General features: G+C 41.5%; 1 protein-coding gene across 2 annotated transcripts; it reads left to right on the top strand.

Annotated features, from left to right (window-relative positions):
* Positions 1–969: 969 nt before the first annotated feature.
* cdadc1 (cytidine and dCMP deaminase domain containing 1) lies at positions 970–26,502 on the top strand. Of its 2 annotated transcripts, none has more exons than XM_088330485.1 (11): positions 970–1,398; positions 2,812–2,909; positions 4,042–4,219; positions 6,060–6,339; positions 8,518–8,724; positions 12,115–12,221; positions 15,715–15,764; positions 15,840–16,009; positions 16,070–16,259; positions 20,539–20,575; positions 23,403–26,502. In XM_088330485.1, exons 1-11 carry the CDS (start codon positions 1,305–1,307, stop codon positions 23,477–23,479), a joined length of 1,488 nt encoding a protein of 495 aa, XP_088186611.1. In that variant the 5' UTR covers positions 970–1,304; the 3' UTR covers positions 23,480–26,502. The 2 variants fall into 2 exon arrangements, with proteins under 2 accessions (XP_088186611.1, XP_088186612.1); XM_088330486.1 differs by having other exon boundaries at positions 8,518–8,658.
* Positions 26,503–26,973: the final 471 nt, after the last annotated feature.

The raw sequence follows: 26,973 nt of genomic DNA on the forward strand, positions 1-26,973 counted from the left end.
TTCTTTGCGCTCATGTAGGTTTTAGATCAGGGATGGTGTCATAATAGTCAGTAGTTTGGAATAGTCTGTGGTCTGTGCAGCTCTTTGAGACTCTTTGTAATTAAGGGCGTCACAAGTAAACATGACTTGACTTGACTTGAGGTTTTTGAGTTTTTCCTTGCCCTCGTGTAGTAATATGCAAATGTCGGGGTGGGGTTTAATGTGGGCTTTTACTCCCCCTGGTGGAGTTAAAGAGCCTCATGGCATGAATGCCTGTTTAAATGATCGTTCATGTATTTTGCTTATCATTCGGATAATATTGGTTTTCTAATCACATATATTACCACTAGGAGGCGCTAAAGAACACCGAATGTCTTTAACGTTTCCTGCAATAGCGTCAGTGGACAAAAAAATGGCAAGAAAATAAACTGATTTAAATTGAGCTATAGGGTTGAAACTTATTACAATTTTGATTTGTATTTATATATTCATATTTCATATTTAATTCCTATGGTACTATTAGGTAAGTGCCCTGCAATAAATTTGATTTAAATGAATCTGCACTGAGAAATTTGGTCAGTGTTAAAGCGCATGAATGAGGAAGCTTTTATTTTTTTATGGACCGTCCTTGAATTTAATTTATTTTTGGTTATTTTTGGGATGTTGTATAGAATCTACAAGAAATCCTCTATGATGTTTAGCATTAATTTGTAGGTGGTAAATAATTTTAACATGTTTTGTTTATAAAAAAGCTCACAAGCCTACACACGCAATACCGCTGTAGCGACCTCTAGAGGAGTAACCCGACAGGAGAAAAGACAACAGGACAAATTTTTGCAAATTAAAAAATAATTTCAGATTACTGTGCATTGTTTCATTACTGATAAATAGCGTTTATCCACACTAGTATAAAAGTCCGGGTATATTTGTTAATGTTTTGTTGCGCGTGAGATAGTCGCGGAATTATGACGTCACTCCCTATTTGCGGAAGTAACCAGGAGACCGACAAACGCGTCGGTGTTCATCTATAAACTAAAAAAAAGACCAAAGCTAGTACGTCATAATTCACACGGGACACTAAAGTCCCCCGTAAGAACGCTTGCAGCGGTTTTGTTCACCAAAGTGCACAAACGTCCAGCGTACGTACTTTCGACCTTGACTACTCAAAGGTAGCAAAGTGGCCATGTCAGTGCTTGCAGTCAACAGGGACCGATGTCAACAATTCAGCGTAAATATGCTTTATGCATGAATCTCAACAGGGAAGCCTGTCCGGACAGTTATTTTAGATTGGTTTAACGTTCCGAGTGGGAAATCGGATAAATTGGATGGAAGAATGCTGCAGAGAGAATCCGGCTGGTCCAGGACAACCTGTGCATCTCACAACAGAGTCCAGCAGCCAGACTGTCGCCGTAGTGCAAGGTATCTATCTATCTATCTATCTATCTATCTATCTATCTATCTATCTATCTATCTATCCATCCATCCATCTATCTATCTATCTATCTATCTATCTATCTATCTATCTATCTATCTATCTATCTATCTATCTATCTATCTATCTATCTATCTATCTATCTATCTATCTATCTATCTATCTATCTATCTATCTATCTATCTATCTATCTAGACATCTATCTAGACATCTATCTAGACATCTATCTAGACATCTATCTAGACATCTATCTAGACATCTATCTAGACATCTATCTAGACATCTATCTAGACATCTATCTAGACATCTATCTATCTACAGTATCCATCTATCTATCTTTCTATGGTATCTATCTATCTATCTGTCAATCTATCTATCTTTCTATGGTATCTATCTATGGCATCTATGGTATCTGTCTGTCTATCTATCTATCCATCTATCTATCTTTCTATGGTATCTATCTATCTATCTAGACATCTATCTATCTACAGTATCCATCTATCTATCTTTCTATGGTATCTATCTTTCTATGGTATCTATCTATCTATCTATGGCATCTATGGTATCTGTCTGTGTATCTATCTATCTATCCATCTATCTATCTACAGTATCCATCTATCTATCTTTCTATGGTATCTATCTTTCTATGGTATCTATCTATGGTATCTATCTATGGTATCTATCTATGGTATCTATCAGTCTATCTATCTAGACATCTATCTATCTATCTATCTATCTATCTATCTATCTATCTATCTATCTAGACATCTATCTATCTATCTATCTATCTAGACATCTATCTATCTACAGTATCCATCTATCTATCTATCTAGACATCTATCTATCTACAGTATCCATCTATCTATCTATCTAGACATCTATCTATCTACAGTATCCATCTATCTATCTACAGTATCCATCTATCTATCTTTCTATGGTATCTATCTATCTATCTATCTATCTATCTATCTATCTATCTATCTATCTATCTATCTATCTATCTATCTATCTGTCTATCTGTCTATCAGTCTATCTATCTTTCTATGGTATCTATCTATCAATCTATCTAGACATCTAGACATCTATCTAGACATCTATCTATCTATCTATCTATCTATCTATCTATCTATCTATCTATCTATCTATCTATCTATCTATCTATCTATCTATCTATCTATCTATCTATCTATCTATCTATCTATCTATCTATCTATCTATCTATCTATCTATCTATCTATCTTCCTCTCTCTCTCTCTCTCTCTCTCTCTCTCTCTCTCTCTCTCTCTCTCTCTCTCTCTCTCTCTCTCTCTCTCTCTCTCTCTCTCTCTCTCTCTATACTTGCCATTAGGAAAACCCATAACTGTTCCTATCATGTTCCTTATGGTGTTTCTGTGGTGCAGGTCATGGCCCCAGGCTGTCAAAGATAAACCTGTTCAGCTTGTTGAGTTTGTGGTTGGAACTGTTCCCTCAGGAGGAACCGGAGCAGAATGAGAATCAGGTAGGTGTACAGTTACAAGGTGATACTGTCAATTCTGTACTGCTTTTTTTGCTGCGTTTTAAACACTGTAAGGTTTTAACATTTATTATACTGAAATCTGACTCTGAAGACACTTCACGTGTCTCGTCTAAACCCTTACCGTTGGAGCATATTCAGAAGTCGGAGAAATTTAATCTGCCGAACGACGAGTATAGTCCACATATCAATTTATTTAGCCTCATCAAAGAGTTGAACAAATCGGCTCATTTTTCCGTGCCAAATTACAATCGTGTGTAGAAAGACGAGGGGGTTTCCGGGTCTTCCTCTGTTATAAATCATGCCGATGAAATGTTCACGCCCCATGAGCAAGCCTCTGCCGATTGGTCCGCGCCATCGTCGATGCAAATTTTCCAACCATGATTTGAAGAATGGGAGGAGGGGTCATCGCCCTACAGACAGGACGGTGCCAGGCACATATCCAACACCCCAGGCGAGGTGATAAGTCATTGTTATCTGCACAGAATGGAAGGAAAGGCAAATTCCAACGCAAAAGGCGGTTTACGACACCCTTCTCTCAGAGTTTGCCCTCAAACACTAAAGTCAGTTTTTAGAACAAGTATATTTCACTTTACGTAAGATAAAACAGCGTATGAAATAGTATATAACTTTAACACTTTGGCTTTAAAAAGGTGCGGTGACGTCTGGAAATATTTCTCTCACATAAGTCCACGTTTTTGCCAATATTTATGTAATATGTGAACCAAACGGGAGGTTCAACAGTCATTTATTTTATATTCACAACATACGATATTTCAACACCCACAAATTAGTCTTTATTTTATACATTAAACAGCAGTAGAAGTCTAACTAAAAACGCTACACTTCTCTCTCTGTATCATCGGCATCAATGACAAATCCCAGAAGTTTCCTTTAATCCAAAAGGAACGATAGCAAGCAAATGCAATGAGGGCCATTCCCACGTCAACCACCAATGACAACAACACATAAAGACACGTCTGTGTTGTAATCTGGCACTATTCTCAATAGTACGGTTGCCATTTCCTAACACAACATGCAGCTCTTAGTTCTGTAGCCCTGAAATGACCGTAGTTTTTATTGTAATGCTGGTTTTAATTTACTGACTGTGTCCTAGATCCGAAGCGTGGGTCTGGTGGTGGTGCGGGACAGGAAAGTGGTGGGGCTCCACTACAGTGGACATGAGCTGCACGCGGGCCAGGCAGCCGTTCTTCAACATGCCGCCCACCTGGCTGACTGTCAGCTGTACTTTTCTCGGCGGCCGTGCGCCACCTGCTTGAAGATGATCATCAATGGTAGGTAGTGCTCTTCATGCAATATATTCAAGTTACTGTTATCCCTTATCACGGCAGATGGGGACATTACCCCCGCGAATTTTGAAAATCCGCTAAGTAGCGATGCCCCTTCATAAAAGCCCTGTCCTTATCGACTGAGAGTATACAACTGTGACAAAATAACAACTAAAGGTCTTGAAATTAAAACAGAACACAAAATTGCAGTTGAGCTGTCTTTATTGTCATTATACTTAAGTACAATGACATTTGAGGGCTTCTTTCAGTGAGAGAAAGCAATTTAGAGAGCGGCTGGCTAACTGTATCATCAGGGCTCCTCGATTGGGCTAGGTCTCCGCCCGAATTTAGCGTTTTTCCTCGAGTTGTAGCTCCATGTTATCTTTTCTTTCTGTAATTTATCTGGTGTTTGTGAGATACCGGCTTGGTAAGGAGGGGATCATGAGAGTTGCTACGTTGTTATAGCAGTAGGCCTGACCCGCAGCCCCGCTATTACTTTCTCACCCTACACCCCTGAGTCTCTTTTTAGACCTAATAACAATCCACGGAGCATGTGTTTCATGGGTGTAGGTGTTTTTGAGATACAGGCTCTTCAGGGGTGGCTTAAGAGAGTTTTTAAGTAGCCTAGCCATAGCAGGAGGCCAGACCTGCAGCCTAACCTAATAATAATCCACAGAGCACCATTTCTATGCACTCTTCTAACTTTCCTTAGAGTCCGATTGAACTGATAAATTCATATTTAATGTAACTATTCACTGAAAACTAACTGTAGCCATGTAGTTGCAGTTTGTTTTAAGTGGGTGGAACATTGAATTGTGCTCCCGCCCCGCCCTGGCTGTTTGATTGACAACATTCACCAGCCTATCGCAGTCGCCGCTCACAGTCACGCCCACCCATCATGCAAAGCCTTCCCTAACCTGCCATAGTGATAGGATTTGCTGTCTGCCCAACACATGATACCTTGATATCAATAGAAATAATTATAATAATACATTTGACTTCAAATCGCCCTTCAGGACACCCAAGTTCGCTGTACACAGAATATCAAACAACAATAAAACAAGCAAGTGAAAAAAACAATAAAAACAAAATGGTAAATGGTCTGCATTTTTATAGCGCTTTTCAAGTCAATGAAGACCTCCCAAAGCGCTTTACAATGTGCTTCACACTTACCCATTCACACACACACTCACACACTGTTCGGGAGTCAGCCATACAAGGCGCCTACCTGCTTATTGGGGGCATTAGGGATTCAGTGTCTTGCCCAACGACACTTGGACATATAACTTGGAGGAGCCGGGAATCGAACCTGTGACCTCTCGATCCCAAGACGAGCGCTCTACCTCCTAAACTAATGCCAGCAAAGTCAAGTTGATGCAATTGCGCACTGCTCGCCCATTCCCAGCGCACAAGAAAATCGAGCCAGCGCACAAAAATGAGGGCTCAAAATGACTAATTAAGAAGCGACTTAAGTCAAAGTTACAGTGCATGAAGGTCAAAATACACGGTTTCCCCTGACGTTGTGTCCTAAATGCCGTATTTTGAAGTCGAGTCGAAGTAAAACGAAGTTGAGTAAAGTTAGTAGAGTTTGTCGAGAACCGGCTTCTTCTTGACTAGGCAAGTCTAAAGAGGTTGAGGGTGGACAGGTTGGTGGAATTCGGGAGGTCAGGTGGTGATGAGTTCCAGAGCTGGGGGGCAGACCGGCTGAAAGCTTTGCTCCCGATGGAGGGTACAGTGAGATGTCAATGAGAATAAAGACAACTCAATTTAATTCAAAATTTACAAAGCAGGGAACCATTTTACTTTGAGTTGACATGGACATCACATCAGTGGATTGTCTTTGCAGCTGGAGTCAGTCAGATCTCCTTCTGGCCCGGAGACCCTGAGGTCAGTATGCTGAGACCAGACCCCTCGGCGCCTGCCGGCCACGTCTCCGAGGAAGCCCTGCTGGATGCCGTGGCCACAGAGAAGCTGAAGTCCAATAGCCGCTCGCACATCTGTTTGCTACTGCAACCTCTGGCCACTGGCATGTTGCAGTTTGTTAGCGAGACGTCCAGAGAGTGCGATTTCATGGTCGCTCTGGCAGAGGACAACGTTGACCTGGACGCTGAAGAACTTTTTTGCAGGTACAGTGGTACCTCTACTTACAAATTTAACTCATATTGGGAGAAGCTACGTAACTTGAAAACTTCATGTGGGACATTGGCACACTTGGGCCACCCCTGAGAACTTCCCTGGGTATCACGGTGACTCATCAAAATGAATGGGCCATATGCATTCCAGATGGTCCCATTCAAATTGAATGGTCCATAGAGATAGATAGATAGAGAGAGGGGGGTAGATAGATAGATAAATAGAGATCATGTAAAAAAACAAAGAATAAACAAAATAATAAAACTATTCATTTACCTTTTTTGCCTCGCGTTCCTTGAAAAACTGATCCAATGACGTCTGCTTTTGCTGGCTTTTGGCAATCCTTCAGAAATGCGAGAGGCAGACGTAGCAATCGCCTGACTTTTCAACACGTTTTCCAACAGATCCTTTCCACAAATTCCAAGACTTTCTGGATGAAATGAAATTTGACTTTATGGATTTGGGTTCCTTCAAATTGAATGTTCCATTCATTTTGAATGGGCCCATTCAAAATGTTATTACAGCGTAATAATAGTGTTATTACTTAGTTATTACCATGAATATGATTTTTAGATTTTTTTCATTATTGCTAACAATAATGGGCCCATCTGAACTTCCAAATACCAGGGGGGTGTGGCAGGAGGGCGGAGTCCCCCCATAAAACCAAATTAAAAATTACAGATACATCTCACTGAGTTAAAAAGGTAACATTTGAATGCAAACATTTCGAAAACAACCGTGGTATATATCCCGGTATCATCTTTCAGATCCATCACAACTCTAACAATTGCCTTGGGAATTGTCTAGTTTTTTAATAAATCATGAAAGAGCATCAAAACAAGAAATAAAGTCATGTTAGAGTTAGATTACCGCACAATTAGCATGAAACGAGAGGGACATCATGTAAAAAAACGAAGGATAAACGAAATAATAAAACTTCGTTTACCTTTTTGCCTCGGGTTCCTTGAAAAACTGATCCAATGATGTCTGCTTTTGCCGGCTTTGGGCAATCCTTTTTTAAATACCAGAGGCAGATGCAGCAATCGCCTGACTTGTCAACACGTTTCCCAGCAGATCTTTTCCACAAATTCCAAGACTTTTTGGATTTTGCTAAAACCTTTTTAATTTGGTCTCATTGAACCTTTTGCCAGAACCTCTACTCCCAGTCGTCTCTGAACTGTGTCGCTGACATGAAGCATGTTAGAATTAGATTACCGCACAATTAATATGAAACGAGAGGGAGATCATGTAAAAAAGCAAAGAATAAACGAAATAATAAAACTATTCATTTACCTTTTTTGCCTCGCATTCCTTGAAAAACTGATCCAATGACGTCTGCTTTTGCTGGCTTTTGGCAATCCTTCAGAAATGCGAGAGGCAGACGTAGCAATCGCCTGACTTTTCAACACGTTTTCCAACAGATCCTTTCCACAAATTCCAAGACTTTAAGGATTTTGCTAAGACCTCTTTAATTTGGTCTCATTGAACCTCTTGCCGGAACCTTCCTTTTCCTCGTCGTCTCTGAACTGTGACGCTGACACGAAGCATGTTAGAATAAGATTACCGCACAATTAATATGAAACGAGAGGGAGATCATGTAAAAAAGCAAAGAATAAACAAAATAATAAAACTATTCATTTACCTTTTTGGCCTTGCGTTCCTTGAAAAACTGATCGAATGACGTCTGCTTTTGCTGGCTATTGGCAATCCTTTAGAAATACGAGAGGCAGACGTAGCAATCGTCTGACTTTTCAACACATTTTCCACAAATCTTTTCCACAAATTCCAAGACTTTATGGAATTTTGCTAAAACCTTTTTAATTTGGTCTCATTGAACCTTTTGCCAGAACCTCTACTCCCAGTCGTCTCTGAACTGTGACGCTGACACAAAGCATGTTAGAACTAGATTACCGCACAAATAATATGAAACAAGAGGGAGATCATGTAAAAAAATGAAGAATAAAAGAAATAATAAAACTATTCATTTACCTTTTTGCCTCGCGTTCCTTGAAAAACTGATCCAACGACGTCTGCTTTTGTAGGCTTTTGGCCTTTCAGGTATTTCGTAACCTGAACTTTTGTAAGTAGAGGTACCACCATACTCGGGTGTTTTTTGCTACAAATGGATTCGAATACAGCCATCAACCTAATAACTATTGTGTCTGTTCCAGGGAACAGGAGCAACACCTGAAAGATTTCTCCAAACGCTTCCTGATTGAGGATTCCCATCGGCACAGACAGATTTTGACCCGAATGCATCTGGAGAACTTCTGCGTGGAGCCCTACTTCTCCAACCTCAGAAACAACATGAGGCAGGTGGTGAAGGTTCTGGCTGTTGTGGCGGCTGGGGTGCCACGAGGACCATATGGATTTTACCGGTCAGAACCCTTTTTGATAAAAAATGTCAAATTCGGCAGAATTTTACATTGATGCACCCTGTCGAAATATATTTCCAGCACTCACCAGTGCTTTACTGAAAACCTTTGACATTCTACACAGTTAAAAAGAGAAAATACTTAAATGTGGGGTGCGTAGTTTGAGGTGTCCTTAAAAAGTTGAAAGTCTATCTATCTACCCTGGTCATATCCCTCGAGAGGGGTGACCCACAGCAAGACAACACATACAAAAGTCAAGAAAATAAAAGAAAAGAAAAAGGGAAAAAGTAGCAAAAAAAAAAAGTATGATGCGGCAGGGGTAAACCAGTGAAAAGTTGAAAGTCAAATATTTTTATCTATCAAGTATGTGTTAACAATGCCCAACTGTGTTCAAAGAGCCCTTATGCCTATCAGCTTTTACCTCACCCTTTTAGGTATTCCCGGGGCGGAACAAACCCCCCAAAAGACGAAAATAGAAGAGTTCATCCGTGCGCTTTTATGAAATGCATGCAAATCATGTGTTACTCTGCTGCCATCTCCTGGCTTAAAGTCACGATTGCAGCTGTAGGTTTTGAAATGCCGCACACAAGCCACCTACGAGGAAATTAAGTAAATTGAAAAATATTGAAGACACAAATGTAGGACTGTATATTATTTTGTTTTTAGTGAAACCGCATGAAGTTTTTTGCATAGGGGCAGAAAAAAATGGCTGATTCATCTGTTTAATATATGATAGATTCAGTGTCTTGAATCAGATACTTTGGCAATACATGACCAAAAAATATAAAGTAAGTGGCTCAGGAGGTAGAGCGCTCGTCTTGGGATCAAGGGATCCCAGTTCGAATCCCGGCTCGTCCGTGTTACATGTCGAAGTGTCCTTGGGTAAGACACTGAACCCCTAATACCCCCAATAAGCAGGTTAGCGCCTTATATGGCTGCAAGGCCGTTATTGGGAAATGTGGAGCACATTGTAAAGCGCTTTGGGAAGTCATTGACTTGAAAAGCGCTATATAAATGCAGATCATTTCATTTCATTTCATAATTGTTTCAGTTAAAATGGTAAAAGCGCTTTACAATGTGCTTCACACTTACCCATTCCCACACACACTCACACACCAATAGGGAGTCAGTCATGCAAGGCGCCTACCTGTTTATTGGGGGCATTAGGGATTCAGTGTCTTACCCAAGGACACTTCGACATTTAACACGGAGGAGCCGGGAATCGAGCCTGCAACCTCTTGATCCCAAGACGAGCGCTCTACCTCCTGAGCTAATGCTCAAAATACTTAAAATACTTTACATTTTTAATTACTTATTCATTTGTTATTAGAAATGAGTTAAAGATAATTGAAGAAAAGTAATATAAAAGTATCATTTTTTTTAAGCACTGCATTTGATCATTTGCATAAAAATACGTGTAAGGCGCTGTTTCAGAAGTGTTTTTTGCATTGGGTGGTATTTTAAAAATATCTTGAAATATAAAATTAAAAAGTGATTAAAAAATAGCAAGTAGAGAAAAATGTAGGCAGGTAATCGGAAGTTAGTTATAAGCGCAAATAAAGTTAAAGTTCTTATGATACAGATATTTAATATACTTTCGCCATTTTTGTTTGACAGGCCAGAAAAAAACCTCTGACAAGGAGGCCCGTATGTGGCCCCTGGGCCAAAGTTTGCCCACCCTTGAGTTATTCAGTTATAAGCCTGGTACGGCAATTGTTGTGGAATGTGGATAATAACTAATGATAAGTATGTAGGCATCTAGTGAAGGTCGTGGGATGACGTTGTTGCCAGGGCGGACGACCTTCACGAGATATCTTAACTTTATATGAGAACACTATTAAAGCCAAAGTTGAACGTCTGGAACTTTGAACATGTCCAGAATGCAATAAAGCGTGTTCCCTTTTTGCCATATTTTCTCTCTGCGTATTTTTCGGGGGGGACGCCCAACGACGTTCTCCCCAAAAATACTTTTCTACACTTACCAATGGAGGAGGAATTGGAATGAATGGAACAGAAGCAAGCAACGTCTGGAACTTGGAACGTGTCCCGAATGCAATAAAGCGCGTTCCCTTTTTGCCATATCTCCTCTCTGCGTATTTTTGGGGGCGATGCCCAACGAAGTTTTCTCCAAAAATAGTTTTCTACACTTAGCAATGGAAAAGGAATTGGAATGAATAGAACAGAAGCAAGCAACGTCTGGAACTTGGAACGTGTCCCGAATGCAATATAGCGCGTTCCCTTTTTGCCATATCTCCTCTCTGCGTATTTTTGGGGGGGGCAATGCCCAACGACGTTCTCTCCAAAAATACTTTTCTACACTTAGCAATGGAAAAGGAATTGGAATGAATAGAACAGAAGCAAGCAACGTCTGGAACTTTGAACGTGTCCGGAATGCAATAAAGCGCGTTCCCTTTTTGCCATATCTCCTCTCTGCGTATTTTTGGGGGCGATGCCCAACGAAGTTTTCTCCAAAAATAGTTTTCTACACTTAGCAATGGAGGAGGAATTGGAATGAATGGAACAGAAGCAAGCAACGTCTGGAACTTTGAACGTGTCCGGAATGCAATAAAGCGCATTCCCTTTTTGCCATATTTTCTCTCTGCGTATTTTTCGGGGGGGACGCCCAACGACGTTCTCTCCAAAAATAGTTTTCTACACTTAGCAATGGAGGAGGAATTGGAATGAATGGAACAGAAGCAAGCAACCTCTGGAACTTTGAACGTGTCCGGAATGCAATAAAGCGCGTTCCCTTTTTGCCATATCTCCTCTCTGCGTATTTTTTGGGGGGGGGACGCCCAATGACGTTCTCTCCAAAAATAGTTTTCTACACTTAGCAATGGAGGAGGAATTGGAATGAATGGAACAGAAGCAAGCAACGTCTGGAACTTTGAACGTTTCCGGAATGCAATAAAGCGTGTTCCCTTTTTGCCATATCTCCTCTCTGCCTATTTTTGGGGGGGCGATGCCCAACGACGTTCTCTCCAAAAATAGTTTCCTACACTTAGCACTACACTTAGCAATGGAGGAGGAATTGGAATGAATGGAACAGAAGCAAGCAACGTCTGGAACTTGGAACGTGTCCCGAATGCAATAAAGCGCGTTCCCTTTTTGCCATATCTCCTCTCTGCGTATTTTTTGGGGCGAGGCCCAACGACGGTCTCTCCAAAATAAGTGGGGCACATTCTACAACACAATAAAAAGTAAGAAAAAACACTGGTCCAAACTGAGTATAATAGTTCATTTGGTGTAATAAAATAATAATGCAGATTGTTTGCCCACAACTGTAATTGTGTACTTAGTTTAGTATTCACACTAGTCTAGAACAGATTCTTGTTGAGAACGTTTTGGACTCGACTTCACCTTTTAGGCATATTGATGTCCTCTGTGCAACAGGGAACCAACGGCTCCCGACTCATCGGCAGACCCTCCACTAGAGGGCGTGTCCCAAGAAGTGGCCCGCCATTGCATCATTCAAGCCAGACTACTTGCCTACAGAACAGGTATATACTCCAAACAAGATGTTACTGAGTTCATTATGTAATTTCCCTTCCTCATTAAGAATCAAGTAGTATGATCCTCCTTGAGAAGTGAAATTGCATATTTATCACTCACAAAGGTTCCAGATCCTCAAACCAATTTGAATATCACTTCGAAACAACCCAAGGAAATACAAAATGCAGTTTTGAATAGTTAATTCTATTTATTTAGCATAAAAAAATCCAAAGCTATCTGGCCCTATGTGAAAAAGTCATTGCCCTCTGAAGTTAATATCGAGTTGGGCCACCTTTGGCTGCGATAACAGATGTTTAGGATAATGGATAATGAGTCTTTACAATGCTGTGAAGGAATTTTGGCCCACTCTTCTTTGCATGATTGTTTCAAATCTGCCATATTGGAGGGTTTCCTAGCATGAACTGCCTGTATAAGGTCACACCACAGCATGATCCTCCTTGAAAAGTGTTGTGAAATTGCATATTTATCACTCACAAAGTTTTCAGATCCTCAAACCAATTTGAATGTCATTCAGAGACAACCCAAGGAAATGGAAAATGCAGTTTTGAATAGTTAATTCTATTCATTTAGCATAAAAAAATCCAAAGCTATCTGGCCCCATGTGAAAAAGTCATTGCCGTCTGAAGTTAATAGCGAGTTGGGCCACCTTTGGCTGCGATAACAGATGTTTAGGATAATGGATAATGAGTCTTTACAATGCTGTGAAGGAATTTTGGCCCACTCTTCTTTGCAAAATTGTTTCAAATCTGCCATATTGCAGGGTTTCCTAGCATGAACTGCCTGTACAGCATCTCAATTGGATTTAAATCCAGACTTTGACTCAGCTGCTCCAGAATCTTCTTTTTTTGGAGCCATTCAGAGGTGGACTTCCTGGAGTTTCGGATCGTTGTCATGCTGCATGATACGCTGACGGAGATGATCAGGATTAGGGTCGAAACGGAGGGAGACTTTTTGTCCCCAGTCCACCCACTATTTGAGAATCGTTGCTTTAACGTAGGGGCCGGGAACCTTTCTGACCCAAAGAGCCATTAAAGCAAAAATATTTGTTACGTTTTTGAAAGAGACAGGGGTAGGGAGCCTCTTCAATTTAGAGTCATGAAAGCAAAACAGTGTGATTTTCTTTAGTGAGAGCTAGACGTAAGATCGGGCCTAGAAAATCCAGCCTGACCCGACCCGAGTCGTGGGTATATAAACCCGAACCCGACGGATATACTTGATTTGATAACCGAGCCTGAAATAAACCCGAAGCTTTAATTTGCTGCCAAAGTGAACACGAATCTTTACTCAGGCTTCAGTGTCTGAAATAACGTCAGCCCGGACGCCCAGGATGTGCATCTTTTACGTCGGGCGTACACAACTTACACAACGTCTCTGCCTGGGTGGCCGACAACTTTTTCAAAAAAAAAAAAAAAAAAAAAAAGGCAAACATTTTTTTTTTTCAAATCAAATGTTTGCTTTATTGCGATTTCGAAATATTTGTTCGGTTTGAAAATTTCAGAAGGTTGTTTGGCAGAATGCATGCTCGGCAACCAATCAGAAGCCTGCATCAAATAACTTTGTGCTTCCAGATTCTCCCGAGCGTTATAAGGTCGTGCATTTGCATATCATTTTCCAAAGTACAGTGGAACCTGGGTTCTCGACCATAATCCGTTCCAGAACCCTGTTCGAAAACCGATTTGTTCAATCACCGAAATCGTTATTCCCATTAAAAGTAATGTAAAATCGTTTTAATCCGTTCCAACACCCTGAATGTTTACCATGAACGTAAACATGAAGCTAACCCAGGCTAATCGTACGTACGCTTTAGCGTAATCTTCCGTACGAAAGATTACGCTAACATGAACGTGTAAAGATAAAAAAAGGGTTATGAACAGGATTTCTTACCTTTGTGGTGGACGGTGGGGAGAGAAAAATCATCAAAAGCTTTTCAACCTCTTCCAAAACTTGCGGCAGTTGCTTGCTTATAGCGCTAACTTCCTTAGCCGCATCACTGGATTTCACAGCCTCCTTATTCTTTACTATCGTACCGATAGTAGATTTAGCCATGCTGTATTCACTAGCAAGATCGGAAATTCGTACACCTCTTTCATATTTAGCTATTATGTCTTTCTTAAAAGCAATAGTTGTACAAACAACTTGTCTTTTTTCACTTGTCCTGCTAGCACCGACCTTCTTCGGAGGCATAATTAGGGGCTAAAACACCCGTACGCCGCTCAGCATCGCACCCTAGCGTACCGGCGTTCGAACTCCGATTTTTTTGACCGAACAGCGAAGCAAGAATTTCTCGAAATTTTTGGTCGAACACCGATTTGTCCGAACTGAGAGCCGTTCGAAAACCGAGGTTCCACTGTAGACGCAAGAGAGAACACTAGAAAAATGGATAAGTGGTAAGGAATCAAGCCAAATCCTCAACCACAGAAGAAGGATTCAAAAGAAGCTAAAAAAATTGATGACGTTACAAAACGTAAAAGTACATTAAAAGCATTGTGGAAAGAGTTCACGTGGCTTAGAGCAGACATTGCATGAATGAAGATGAGTCAATCCAGGTACATACTGATGGTAGATGGAAAACAGCCATGTCATATACATGCAATGAATGTTATAAGTAGATTTATAATACACTTTAATTTAAAGTGTTGTTCTGTTTTATATTCTGATGATCAATCCTTAATACTTTGCAATGATGGGTTCTTTTTTGCGATGAGTCGTCTTATTGCCTTTTCCAGCAGCTGCCCTATTGTTTTATTGTCTGCTCCTATCTTCAGTGTTTTTTCTTCCCGTTTTGACAACTACACTATGGATTACTTCTATCCTATGGACATGGGTTTTAAGGCACAAGAAATGCGTGTATTCAAGGAATTTCAACTCCTTGCCCTGAAGAATTCTCGTGCCGGCGTGATGAAGGGGCCTACCGTGGAAGAAAAGCCGGAGCTAGCGAAGCGGCTAGCGGCGTTATAAGTCTTCGGTACCATCCGTAATCATGGTAAATGCGAACTCACGACCAAATAAGATCATCGAGTGCTGGTGGAAAACATCGAAGCGCACAGGGAGCGCAGTTGCTGTGTTTTGCGGAAAACGTGGCTTACGTTTAGCATTCCGGACGCCAACGTGTAGCCACCCGGAGCTATCCGGCTTCAGCGCCGCTATACAGAGACACGAAAGCCGGGGGGAATCGGAGAGGAGGCGGACTCGCTAACACGAGGTGGTGTATCCCTGGATTTTCACAAAGAAAAGTTTTCCATCTGCTGCAGGGATGTCGAACTTTTGGACTGGCGTGTGACGTCATCCACTCCGCTACAAGCACCCCTAGGGCATCATGTTCATCTGTTAATAAACAACGGGGTAGACTGCTGGAAGTGTGAATTTCCCTACGGGGATGAATAAAGTATCTATCTATCTATCTATTGTGTTTCAAGTTGTGAAAAACGGGGCACCTAAATTTACAACCTGTTAGTTACAATGCCCTCATTATCGTTTCAGAGGATCCTAAAGTGGGCGTCGGCGCTGTGATCTGGGCGAGAAGACACCGGGTGGGTTAACGGCGTTTCGATTTTCTCGAATCCAACCAGCGTCTCGGCAGGGAATTCACGTGTCTTTGGTCCCAGGTGGGCCAGAACAGACCCGGTCACCTGTCCCTGGTCGGCTGTGGCTACAACGCTTACCCGGCCGGCTCGCAGTACGCAGAGTACCCGCTGATGGACGACAAACAGGAAGACCGTAATCGGCGCAAGTATCGATATATTATCCACGCCGAGCAGAACGCGCTGACTTTCAGGTAAAGCGTTCGGAAACGCAGTTCGGGTGGACGGCGCTCTGACACCTCGGATGCTCCTAGAACTCGGGATATTCACCCGGAGGAGGCGGCCATGCTGTTTGTGACCAAATGTCCCTGCGACGAGTGCATCCCTCTCATCCGAGGGGCCGGCATCACGCACATATATAGCAGCGACCAGGACCGGGACAAGAACAAACGGGACATTTCTTACTTCCGCTTCAGCGACTTGAAGGAAATCCAGAAGTTCATAGTGAGCAGATCTTTTGGTTTTCTTCTCTTTTTTTTGCCCTTGAATTCCATACACTGAGTAAAACAGAGGTGGGCAACACGGTCCTTGAGGTTTTTCTTCTTTAACTCGGGTAGTAGTAAATAGAGGTAAGATCGGGCCAAAAAAAAGCAGCCGAGCCCTACGCAGGCCCAAGGGGTATTAAACCCGACCCAGACCGAGCCCGACTAATTAACTGGATTTGCTGGCCCGAGCCCGAAAGGAGCCCGAAATTACATATTTTATTTATAAGGAGGGGTGATTTATGATAACAAATTAAACTCTGCCTTGTGTTACAACATTTAGGCCTAAGTTAAATAAAACTGTATAAACATTTAGATCTTTTATATTTCTGTGTCTGCACTGCAGATGTTACATTAAGCGACAATCTGTCATTGACGTTTTTTTTTTAGAGGCGACGTAAACATTTAAGGGCGTCCGTCATTTTGACGACTTAATTATTGGGCCATAATCCACAGCAGCAGTACGTCCTTAAGATTCTAGTCTCTGTATCATTTTCGACTATCAATTTGAAAGTGCTCCACACTTCACTCTTACCAGAGTGTGTTTTCCTTGTCAGTTCTCCTCTCTTTAGTTTATCCTTCACTTCTTGTTGGTCCGACTCCATATCAGGGATACCAGAACAAAATCATGCAAATTTGCGGAGGGGAAGATTATTAAGAGGACAGCATTCACGTCACGTGCACAGAGCATGCTCTGGCTCCGTTAAATAGCAATTACAGCTCCTTCTCCGTTTTATCCAAATTATTTATTTTATAACAAGTATTCCTTGGTCTAGTATCCATACATAGTTTAAGTATATATTTTTAATGAACATATATTTATAATTATTAATTAATTAAAAAAAAAAAAAAAAAAAAAAAAAACAGGATAGAGCAGGACCGGACCCAACCCGACCCGACCGTGATGACTGACATTTCAGGCCCGACCCGGCCCGAAATTGCCTCGGGTTCGGGTTAGGGCTTGGGCTCGGGCCATAAATCTTAGGTCTAGTAGTAAATGATCAGAATGACTTCAGTTGGCAAAAATATGCAATATGAAGAGTAATTAATAGAACAATTTCAAGTATTGGCCTCAAATATAAAGAATTGAAAACTACCAAAGAAGACATACAGACGTGGCCCTACTTACGGCCATTCGACATTTTTTTCTAGATGTCCAAAAATATCCGGACATTTCTCTAAGTTAGATTTTGTATTGTGTGTAGATGACAGTACTGTAGTGCCTCTTTCCGCCACGACCACCGTGTGGCGCTGTGAGAGCTCACCCGGAAGAAGAAATCCGCTTCCTCTTCCTAGTTCATGTGTAAACATACTATACTGTATCTCCAGCGCACTAAGAACGTTGACGTTTTTATCGTTTACTATCTCGTGCATCCATTCAATATGCTTGGTGTTAAGTGTAAAGACTAGGCGAGCCGTTTCGTTTGAAACAAAAGTGGAATAAGACGGCTTGATGCGGTTGAGAAAATGGCTGGATCGCTTATTTGTTGTCCACTTTCTACCACGGAGGTGGACCTTTTGAAGCCCATCTTTCAAAAGTAAATTAAACTCATTTTTATTTATCTTTATAGAGCATATTATTTTCTGAAACATTTTTTTTTTAGTACACAACGATACAGGTTACTCATACAAGCCTTAAACAAAATATCGCACTGAAGCAACTTACGAACAATCGTCCGGAACCTCTTGTTCGTAAATTGGGCAGCGTCTGTATATTGCACTTCAGATTCAGATTCAGATTCAGATCTACTTTATTGTCATTCTAGTACACGTGTGTACAGAACGAAATGTCGATACATCTGACCCGCACAGTTTCCTCGAATGTACAGATATAAGTAAAAGTTGTATTGTATTATGGCTACGTATAGTATTTTACCATAGTGCCGATAGTGCAAGAAGAGTAGCTAACCAGATGTGCAAAATGGGCAGTCAGGTTAACAAGTCAGGTACACAGTAACATTAACACTGTAACAATAACGCTGTAAGTACAATAGTGCAGAGAGCAAATGTGCAAGGAGTGGCAAGCTATAAAGAACTGCCAGTAGTGCAAAAAGTCAGATTAGCAGCCGTTTAGATTTAGGTTAACTATATGTTAGATTGACCATTTAACAGTCTAATGGCCAGGGGGACTAGACTACTGCGGAACCTGGTGGTCCTGCACCGCACACTGCAGTACCTCTTCCCAGAGGCTAGCAGAGTGAACAGTCCATGATGGGGGTGAGAGGGGTCCCCGGTAATGTTCTTAGCATGGGATAAGCAGCGCTTCTGGCCAATGTCCTGAATGGAGGGAAGTGTAGTCCCGATTATTTTCTCTGCTGTCCTCGTTACCCTCCTCACACTACCCCAGTCGGTAGCGCTGCAGCCTCCACACCACACAGAGATACAGCTGGTCAGGATACTCTCTATGGTGCCCCTGTAGAACCGGTTAACCGGGAAATTTCACTTTAAAAAAAAGAGTTATTGCACTTAAAACTGTAATTCAAGTCTGTGGTTTAATCTGTTGTTAGCTTCAGTCTGTTACTTAAGGCTTTGTGGGACTTGAACAGTCGTGCCGATGGTAACAACTCAAAAAGACGGTTGCTTGGGTGCGATAAGGATGTGTTTAGCTCTGCTGAGGTAGCAAGAGGTGGCAATGTCCTCCAGGCTGGGCAGGGGGCAGCCAGTGATCTTTTGGGTTGTTTTGAATCCTCTGTAGGACTTTCCTGTCTGCTGCAGAGCATACTGCGTACCAACGCAGTACATCATGATGCTCTCAAAGGAGGCGCTGTATAATGTCACAGCAGCTTCTCCTTCAGGTTGTTCCTTCTGAGCACACTCAGGAGCGATTCTGGAGATTGGAGTGACCTGAGATGAAAAAGAGAAAGCCCCAGAAACCTTTGGACCCACCTCTAGGGTGAAATGACCTAAAAACTAGTCTTAGAGTACTCAATTAAAAAAAGAAATGGTAAAAAAAAAGTACAGTAATCTCTCGCTACTTAACGCTTCAGTTATTGATGGTTCTCTGCTTTGCGGATTTTGAATTGCATTAAATTGTCATTATTGTAGTTGATATCAATGTATCGTGCATTGTGTTCTGCAGCAGACAGCAAAGGCTATCACATGGGAAAAATTGTATGTGTGTGTTTGTGTTGGGTGGGCTTGATTGGGTGTGTGCGTGACTGATCGGTTGGTGTATGCTGTCAGTCTAAGAACAACCAAGGACAGCTAGGTTTTAACGACTCGGTACATCAAAACGAAGTTCGTCTATTGGATCAGACGCTGAGGAAAGTCAGAAGAGTGCAAAGAAAGGCTGATCACCAGGGGTTGCTCCGTGGTTTGTTATTGGGTCCGGAAAGAGACTCAAGAGCGTTGGGAGAGAGAGTTTAATAGCAGGGCTGCGTGTCAGGCGTACTGCTATGGCTACGTAAGAACTCTCACTATCCTCTCCCTACCAAGCCTGTATTTACAAACACCAGATCTATTACCCAAAGAAAGGATGACCTGGTGCTATAACTTGTGGGAAACTGCTACATATAAGACTTGTATTTTAATCATTGCAGAGACCTGACTAAAGTCGAGGATACTGCGCAGCTAGCCAGCCCCTCTCTAAATCGCTTTATTGACGACAATAGAGACCATTCATTCAACTGCAATTTTGTGTTTTTATCTGTACATCAATAGTTATTTTGTTACTATCGTCTACTTTCAGTCGGTAGGAACTTAATCTTGAGGTAACTTTGACCCTCAGGCTTTTTTGTTATAATTACTGAAATACACCACTTAATATGTAGTAGAGGTAGCCTAAACGTATCTCAGGATGACTTTTTTAAAATCACATCTTTGAATATTAAAGGGACACTGTGTAATATCTGACCACTGGAATTTTGTATTGTGTAGTGCCAAGGCCACAACATTTTTTTGAATTTGAGAGCTACTTTTTGTTACTGATTGACAATAAACCTTGAAATAATACAACCATTTGATATATTTTTAAAATGTTATATTTCCGCAAGCCTCACAAAATACTCATAGGTCGAGAAATTAACCCAAAGAGCGGACGTGATTGTCCGCCATCTTGCTGCTACGGGTACTCCCCAAAAACTTTGTGAAAGGCTGGACAAAAAAGCCTGGAAAAATCAGCGAGGTTTGCCCACTTTGAGTACTCTTCCTTGTGCTTTGTAGCACTCGTTTTTGGTTGCGCTACACAACATTATAGCGACAGTGTCGGAATCAATACTAAAGTGATATATCTGTTTTCACAGTGGCAAAGGGACCCCGCGGGATCGACTTTCAACATCAGTGAGTTACAATTCATCCTAAAGTTACAATTCTACACTGGAGATCGAAATTAGAGAACAACTTTGAAAAAATTTGAAACATTCTGAGGAAAAAAAATGCTCAACAGTTTAAGGAAATGTGTCCATGAATAAGGCATTTCAACCGAACAGAACAGATCAAAATCAGGGAATCCTTTTCAGGTGCCCCGAATGCAATAAAGCCGGTTCCCTTTTTGTCATATCTCCTCTCTGCGTATTTTTGGGGGCGACGCCCAACGACGGTCTCTCCAAAAAGAGTTTTCTACACTTAGCCATGGAGGAGGAATTTGAATTGGGATGAATGGAACAGAAGCGAGCTTTTATGATGCATTTGTATCGGGAAGAAATTCAGGTTAACAGAAAACACTTTACCATTTTAATTCAAAGGAAAATTTTATCAAGACTCCGATATAGATGAAAACAGATTTAGCTAAGTACAGTATCAGTCATTCAACTCAAAATTGGATTAGCTTTCCTAGCAGACAGTAAGTCTTTACACTAAACTCTTATAACTCTTGTGAAATAGCTTCACGACACATATTCTAAGTCGATTACTTAAAACATCAAAATCCTCTGAAGCAAAGCACAGGTCTCTGCAACTTTGTTGATGACAATGTCTATAGACATGAGAATTTCCTTTTCAGTGTACAGCAGCACGAAGGCCTTCTAAAGCTCCTGTGACAGTGGGCTTCTTAGCCTAGTTTTTAGACACTATTGCAGAGAAGCTCTGCTCACGTGAAACCCGAGTACAGGAAAGGCTCAACAACAGGGACTTAGATGCCATGACCTTCCCATTGCACTAGAGAACATCTGGAAAATCCTTGGTGACTTATCCTCATTAGGGTCGCGGGGGGGCTGGAGCCCATCCCAGTCATCTCCGGGCAGTGGGCAGGGGACACCCTGAACTGGTTGCCAGCCAATCGCAGGGCACACAGGGACAGACAACTCATTCGCTCATTCACACCTAGGGACAATCTTGGACCGGCCAATTCACCTGAAATGCATGTTTTTGGAACGTGGGAGGAAACCAGAGTGCCCGGAGGAAACCCACGCAAGCACGGGGAGAACATACAAACTCCGCACAGGAAGTCTGGAGCTGGATTTGAACCCACGACAGGTTCCCATGACATGAACTGTGCCGCCGTGCTGCCCGTGACAAAGTTATAGTCAAGAAAAAAACCCAGTAGTATCAGCCAAGTGTGGTGGAGGTTGGAAGAAGAATGGACCAAAATAACACCAGAGCAGTGTGGAGGGACGAGTCACTTGCTAACCTGTCTTGCAATTTTTGGAGTTTCTCTGCTTCAACACAGGTCCGTCCAACCACCTGGATCAATATTAAGCTCCCACACAGATCACAACATTTTCATCACCTGAGTTGGAGAAGAGAAACCTCCTAAACATACAGGAAATGCGATTCTCGAGGAAGGGGTAGGCCAGCCCTTGACTAGTGCTGTCCAGATGTACTGAAGTCAGTACACTTCTTACTAGTTGCTGACTGTTGTAACCAATGTTCCCTGTAATTTTCCTTACGGGTCTGAGCGTTCACACACAGTCGGTGAGCAACGCTTGAAACAACAGTAAGCAACCATAATCCCAATTGTGGCGAGATAATTAATTACATCAAGTTACATTTTGCTGAGTTTCCGGCAATGCAAAAATGATTTTTCTCTTTTTAATGAATTGACTCATAAATGATGGCCTACAAACGTCTTTTGTTTTTAAGATTCTTTCACAAGATATCCATTTCTTTTTTATTTCCTGATATATTTTGTCGCATAATATTAACATTTTTGGGGGCTTATTGAGTCGGTTGTAAGATACAGAACTGTAATTAATCACATTTTTTAGTGAAAGTACAATGTTGGCAACAAGATTCATTTGATAGAATTGGAAATTATTTGAATGCAACACAAACTTTTTCTTCTTTTTTTTTTCCTTTTTTTAAAAATTCCTTTAAAAAAATCTCATTGTGTTTATTTTTTCCGAGCTGTTACTTTTTTCTTTTTGTTCTCTGTTCACTTTTTTCCTACGTTTCTTTCTTTTCTTTTTTTCTGGCTTTTTTCCTAAATTTTTCCTTCTTTTTTTCTCTTCCTTTTGTTTTTTTTTTTCTCAGCTTTTCACTCCTTTTTCATTTTGGTATTTTGTTCTTTTTTGTTCTATTCCCCCCTTCTTTTAAGTCATTTTGTGCATAGTTTTACATCATATTTGGTCATGTTTGGATGAAAGAAGGAAAAACAACCCGAAGAGCCGTTTAGGACCCGAAAGAGCCGGTTCCTTTTAGTGAGCCGAGCCGAAGAAGCCGGTTCTCGACCAACTCTACTAACTTTACTCAACTTCGTTCTACTATGACTCGACTTCAAAATACCGCATTTAGGACACAACGTCGGGGGAACCCGTGTATTTTGACCTTCATGCACTGTCACTTTGACTTAAGTCGCTTCTTAATAAGTAATTTTGAGCCCTGATTTTTGTGCGCCGGCTAGATTTTCTTGTGCGCAGAGAATGTGAGAGCAGTGCCTAATTGCGCACTGGTTGTAACCTTCAGAATTGTTTTTTTCCATGCCAAAGTCATCGTTGTCCTCTCATTTTAATCAGAGCGTTCCCCGAAACAGATTTTTAGTCGTTTTGTGAAAAGAAAAACAGCGTAGTACCATGATACAGACACAAAATGTCATGTAACTGTGGAACTGTGAAAATTGTACTTTAGAAATATTCCATTCCCTACGAGTTCTCTAATTTCCATCTCCAATCTTGACTGTCGTTATTTATCCATCTACTCTCGACTTTCCTAATGTCCTCTTTGCTTCCAGACGGTCATTCAAACAAGCGCACCAGGGAAGGGTCCGAAGACAATCGTAGCGCCAAAAAACTCCGACAGCAGTTTTAATCCCCCCCCCTTTGGACTAGCATGCTAACCGGTGTGCTAAATCCTCGAAATATTAGCATCTATCTGCTAGCTTCAGCGTCGTGACAAAACAAGGCTGATGACTGATTTTATCATTAAGTAGTTTGCATGTATTCACTATTTAAGCCCTGTTTGGGTTGTGATGAACCCTCATGGCTTGCAGGTCCGTTTACTGATTTTTGTCAGTCAAATCAAAGTACTGAAAAGTAAACATACCGTAAATTCCGGACTATAGAGCGCACCCACCACATTTTAAAAGGAAAACCGATTTTGTACTTACACAAGCCGCACCTGTATATAAGCCGCATGCGCCCGTATTAAAACATGTAACACAATCGCAAAATGAGCCCGAACCCGGCTTTGAGTCCCGCGATCGTAACTGAGTATGAAGTACACAGTCCAAAAACCACAGCCGGCAAAATGAACAGAAAATGATACCGGTACTTGAGGTTTGATGCAGACCTGCAGAGTCTGGGTACCCGTTGAAAGTAATCCAAGGAAAAAAAGTCTATATTTCCAAAGGTAAGGGTGGGAAAAATATATATCCACTGTTGTCCGCCGCGACAACAGGTCTCACTCACCTTTACCCCACTTCCCGTCAGCCCGCGTTTGCTCCGCCCCTCTTTTTTAATTCGCAAAACATATCAGAATAAGTCTCTAAAATAAATACATTACAAAAATATACGGTTGCAAATACATATTATACATGGTTACACATTTACAAAGAAAGACGGTACACCGAGAGAGTTTTCAAAGCTTTAATAATAATATAACTTTCATCCCAAACCGTGCCTGTGACAGGGCAGTTAATGGTAGCAACACGCTCGCAACACAGTAAACGGGTCTGTTAACAAAACATACCATACTTGTAAAAATCACGGTAAACCGTCCTCATCTTCCTCATGTGCTGGGTCATGTGCCTTTCTTTTTGCATTTTGCATGATGAGGGTATGTTTAGGCTAATTTAATTCATGCACAAGCTAAGAAGTTGCAGTCTTCCTCGGCGCATATATTCCACCGGTCTAAATCTTACCTTTTGTACTCGAGCGCCGCTGGCGGCCGTTAGAAAAATGACATCAATTGGCCGCATCACTGAATAAGCCGCAGGGTTGAAGGTTTGGGAAAAAAGTAGCGGCTTATAGTCCGGAATTTACGGTAGTAGCTTGAATTTTTTGGTATTGCGTTTGGGAGCCAAACGCATACTATACACAAAACATGCTATGTACATTATTTGGACGCATAAACATCCATTACAATCCATCATTTAAATGTATTTCAATGCATTTCCAGGATTTAGGTTTTTCGTTTTAGTGCCGTGGAGCTAAAATAAACTAGTGTTTACACGACTTCACCAGCAGGGGGCGCCAAAGCGGTTTCCAGACAAAACTAGGTTTTTGGGGAAACCGCACTTATCATTTATTGAATAATTTCAACTCTCTATCCAAGCCAGATGAACTATTCACCTGGGAATTGTATGTGCAATAAACACGTATCGTTGGTTAGTTGGATCCCTTAGGACACAGGTGTCAAACAGGCGGCCCGCGGGCCAGATCAGGCCCGCTAAGGGATTGAATCCGGCCCGCGAGACAACACTCAGAGAAGTGCAAGAGAAAAACGAGCTGTCAACTTGATGTTGCCAAAGCCAAGTGCCTCGAACAAAGGCACTGTACTTGTATTTATTTCTTTCTCTCTTTCTCTCTCTCTCTTCCTCCCTTTTTCTCTCACTCTTTCTCTCTTTCACTTTCTCTGTCTCTCTTTTTCTCTTTCTTTGTTCCTCTTGGTCTTTTTCTGTCTTTTTACCTTCTTTTGCTCTCTTCCTTTTTTCCTTTTCTCTCCCTCTTCCATTTCCTTCTGTCATTCTTTCCTTCTCTTTTCTGTACTTCTCTCTTTTGCTCTATTTCTCTCTTTTCCCCTCTCTTTCTATTTCTCTTTTTATCTCTTGTATTTCATGCTTTCTCTCTCCCTCTTGCGCTTTTTTCTCTCTTTCTTTGTCCTACCGTCTATACTTCTCTCTCCCTCTCTTTCTCTTATTTCTTTCTCTTTTCTTCTTTCTCTCTAATCTACCCTTCCGGCCCCCGAGACAATGTTAGTTCCAACGTGTGGCCCCAAAGTTAAAATGAGTTTGACACCCCTGCCTTAGGAGCACCATTTCCTGTGGTGTGTCTTCGGCAAGTACAGCCTACTGGCGCCCATTCCTCTCCAGGCCAACATACGTTTCCACCCAGATATCGGTATCGGCATTTCTATTCATTTAAAGGGCCGGTTACATATATTTAAAATCGGGTTATTTAGTTGGTTTTATGTACTAATGACCTTTCGCGTATATCATGTATTTACATATGTATATCATCTATTTATATAATATATATATATTATTTATTTACAGTTCCAATGGTTTATAGAAAATCCCGGATACAAGTGGCCGAAATGAGTTTCCTCCGCAGGGTGTCTGGGTTCTCCCTTAGAGATAAGGTGAGAAGCTCAGTCATCCGGAAGGGACTCTGTGGAGAGCCACTGCTCCTCCGCATTGAGAGGAGCCAGTTGAGGTGGCTCGGGCATCTGATAAGGAGCCTTCCTCTGGAGGACTTCTGGGTAGGTGGCCCCCGGGGGCGACCCAGGACACACTGAAGAGACTGTCTCTCGGCTGGCCTGGGAACGCCTCGGGATCCCGTCGGATAAGTTTAATGAAGTGGCTGGGGATAGGGACGTCTGAGCTTCCCTGTTAAGGCTGCTGCCCCCGGCAACCAGACCCCACCTGAGCATTATGAGTGGTCGGAAGTTCTAAAATATTCCAAAATGGCCGAGTTATCACACTTCTAAGTACACGACCAAATAATGTACACTGACATGCATTGTGTCACTAATGAGTAGTACATTATTTTATGTATATTTTTATGTCAGACTGTAAGGGGATGTGTCATTGTATTTGTGATAAGGACACGTGTTAAATGGGAGCAATGGATGCAACTCGATTCCACGTGTTTTGAGTAAATTACAGAACCAATTGTGATTGTTTTACTCGTCTCAAGACACTTAAAGGGACAGTGTGTTATTTAGCGCATAGTGGTTAAAAACTTTACAGTCGTATGCATACATTTGGGCACCCCTGTTTTATTGATTTGAATACCTTTAGCACCAATTATTGGAACACAAAATTTGTTTGGTAAGGTGTTCTGGAAAGCTAATACATACACGGGTGAAGCTGATCATGAAAAAGGGTATTTAAGGCGGCCAGTTGCAAGTTGTTCTCTTCTTTGCATCTTCTCTGAAGAACAACTTTCAAATAACCTGAAAACAAAGATTTTTCAACTTTATGGTTTAGGGGAAGGATACAAAAAGCTAGCTTAGAGTTTTCAGCTGTCAGTTTCCACTGCGAGGAACACAGTGAGGAAATGGAAGCTCACAGGCACAGTTCTAGTTAAGGCCCGGAGTGGCAGGCCAAGAAAAATCTCAGATAAGCAGATGGGAAGAATGGT

This window comes from Urocampus carinirostris, chromosome 3 (assembly GCF_059441175.1).
Source record: "Urocampus carinirostris isolate Australia breed hairy pipefish chromosome 3, RoL_Ucar_1.0, whole genome shotgun sequence".
NCBI classification, from domain to species: Eukaryota; Metazoa; Chordata; class Actinopteri; order Syngnathiformes; family Syngnathidae; genus Urocampus; species Urocampus carinirostris.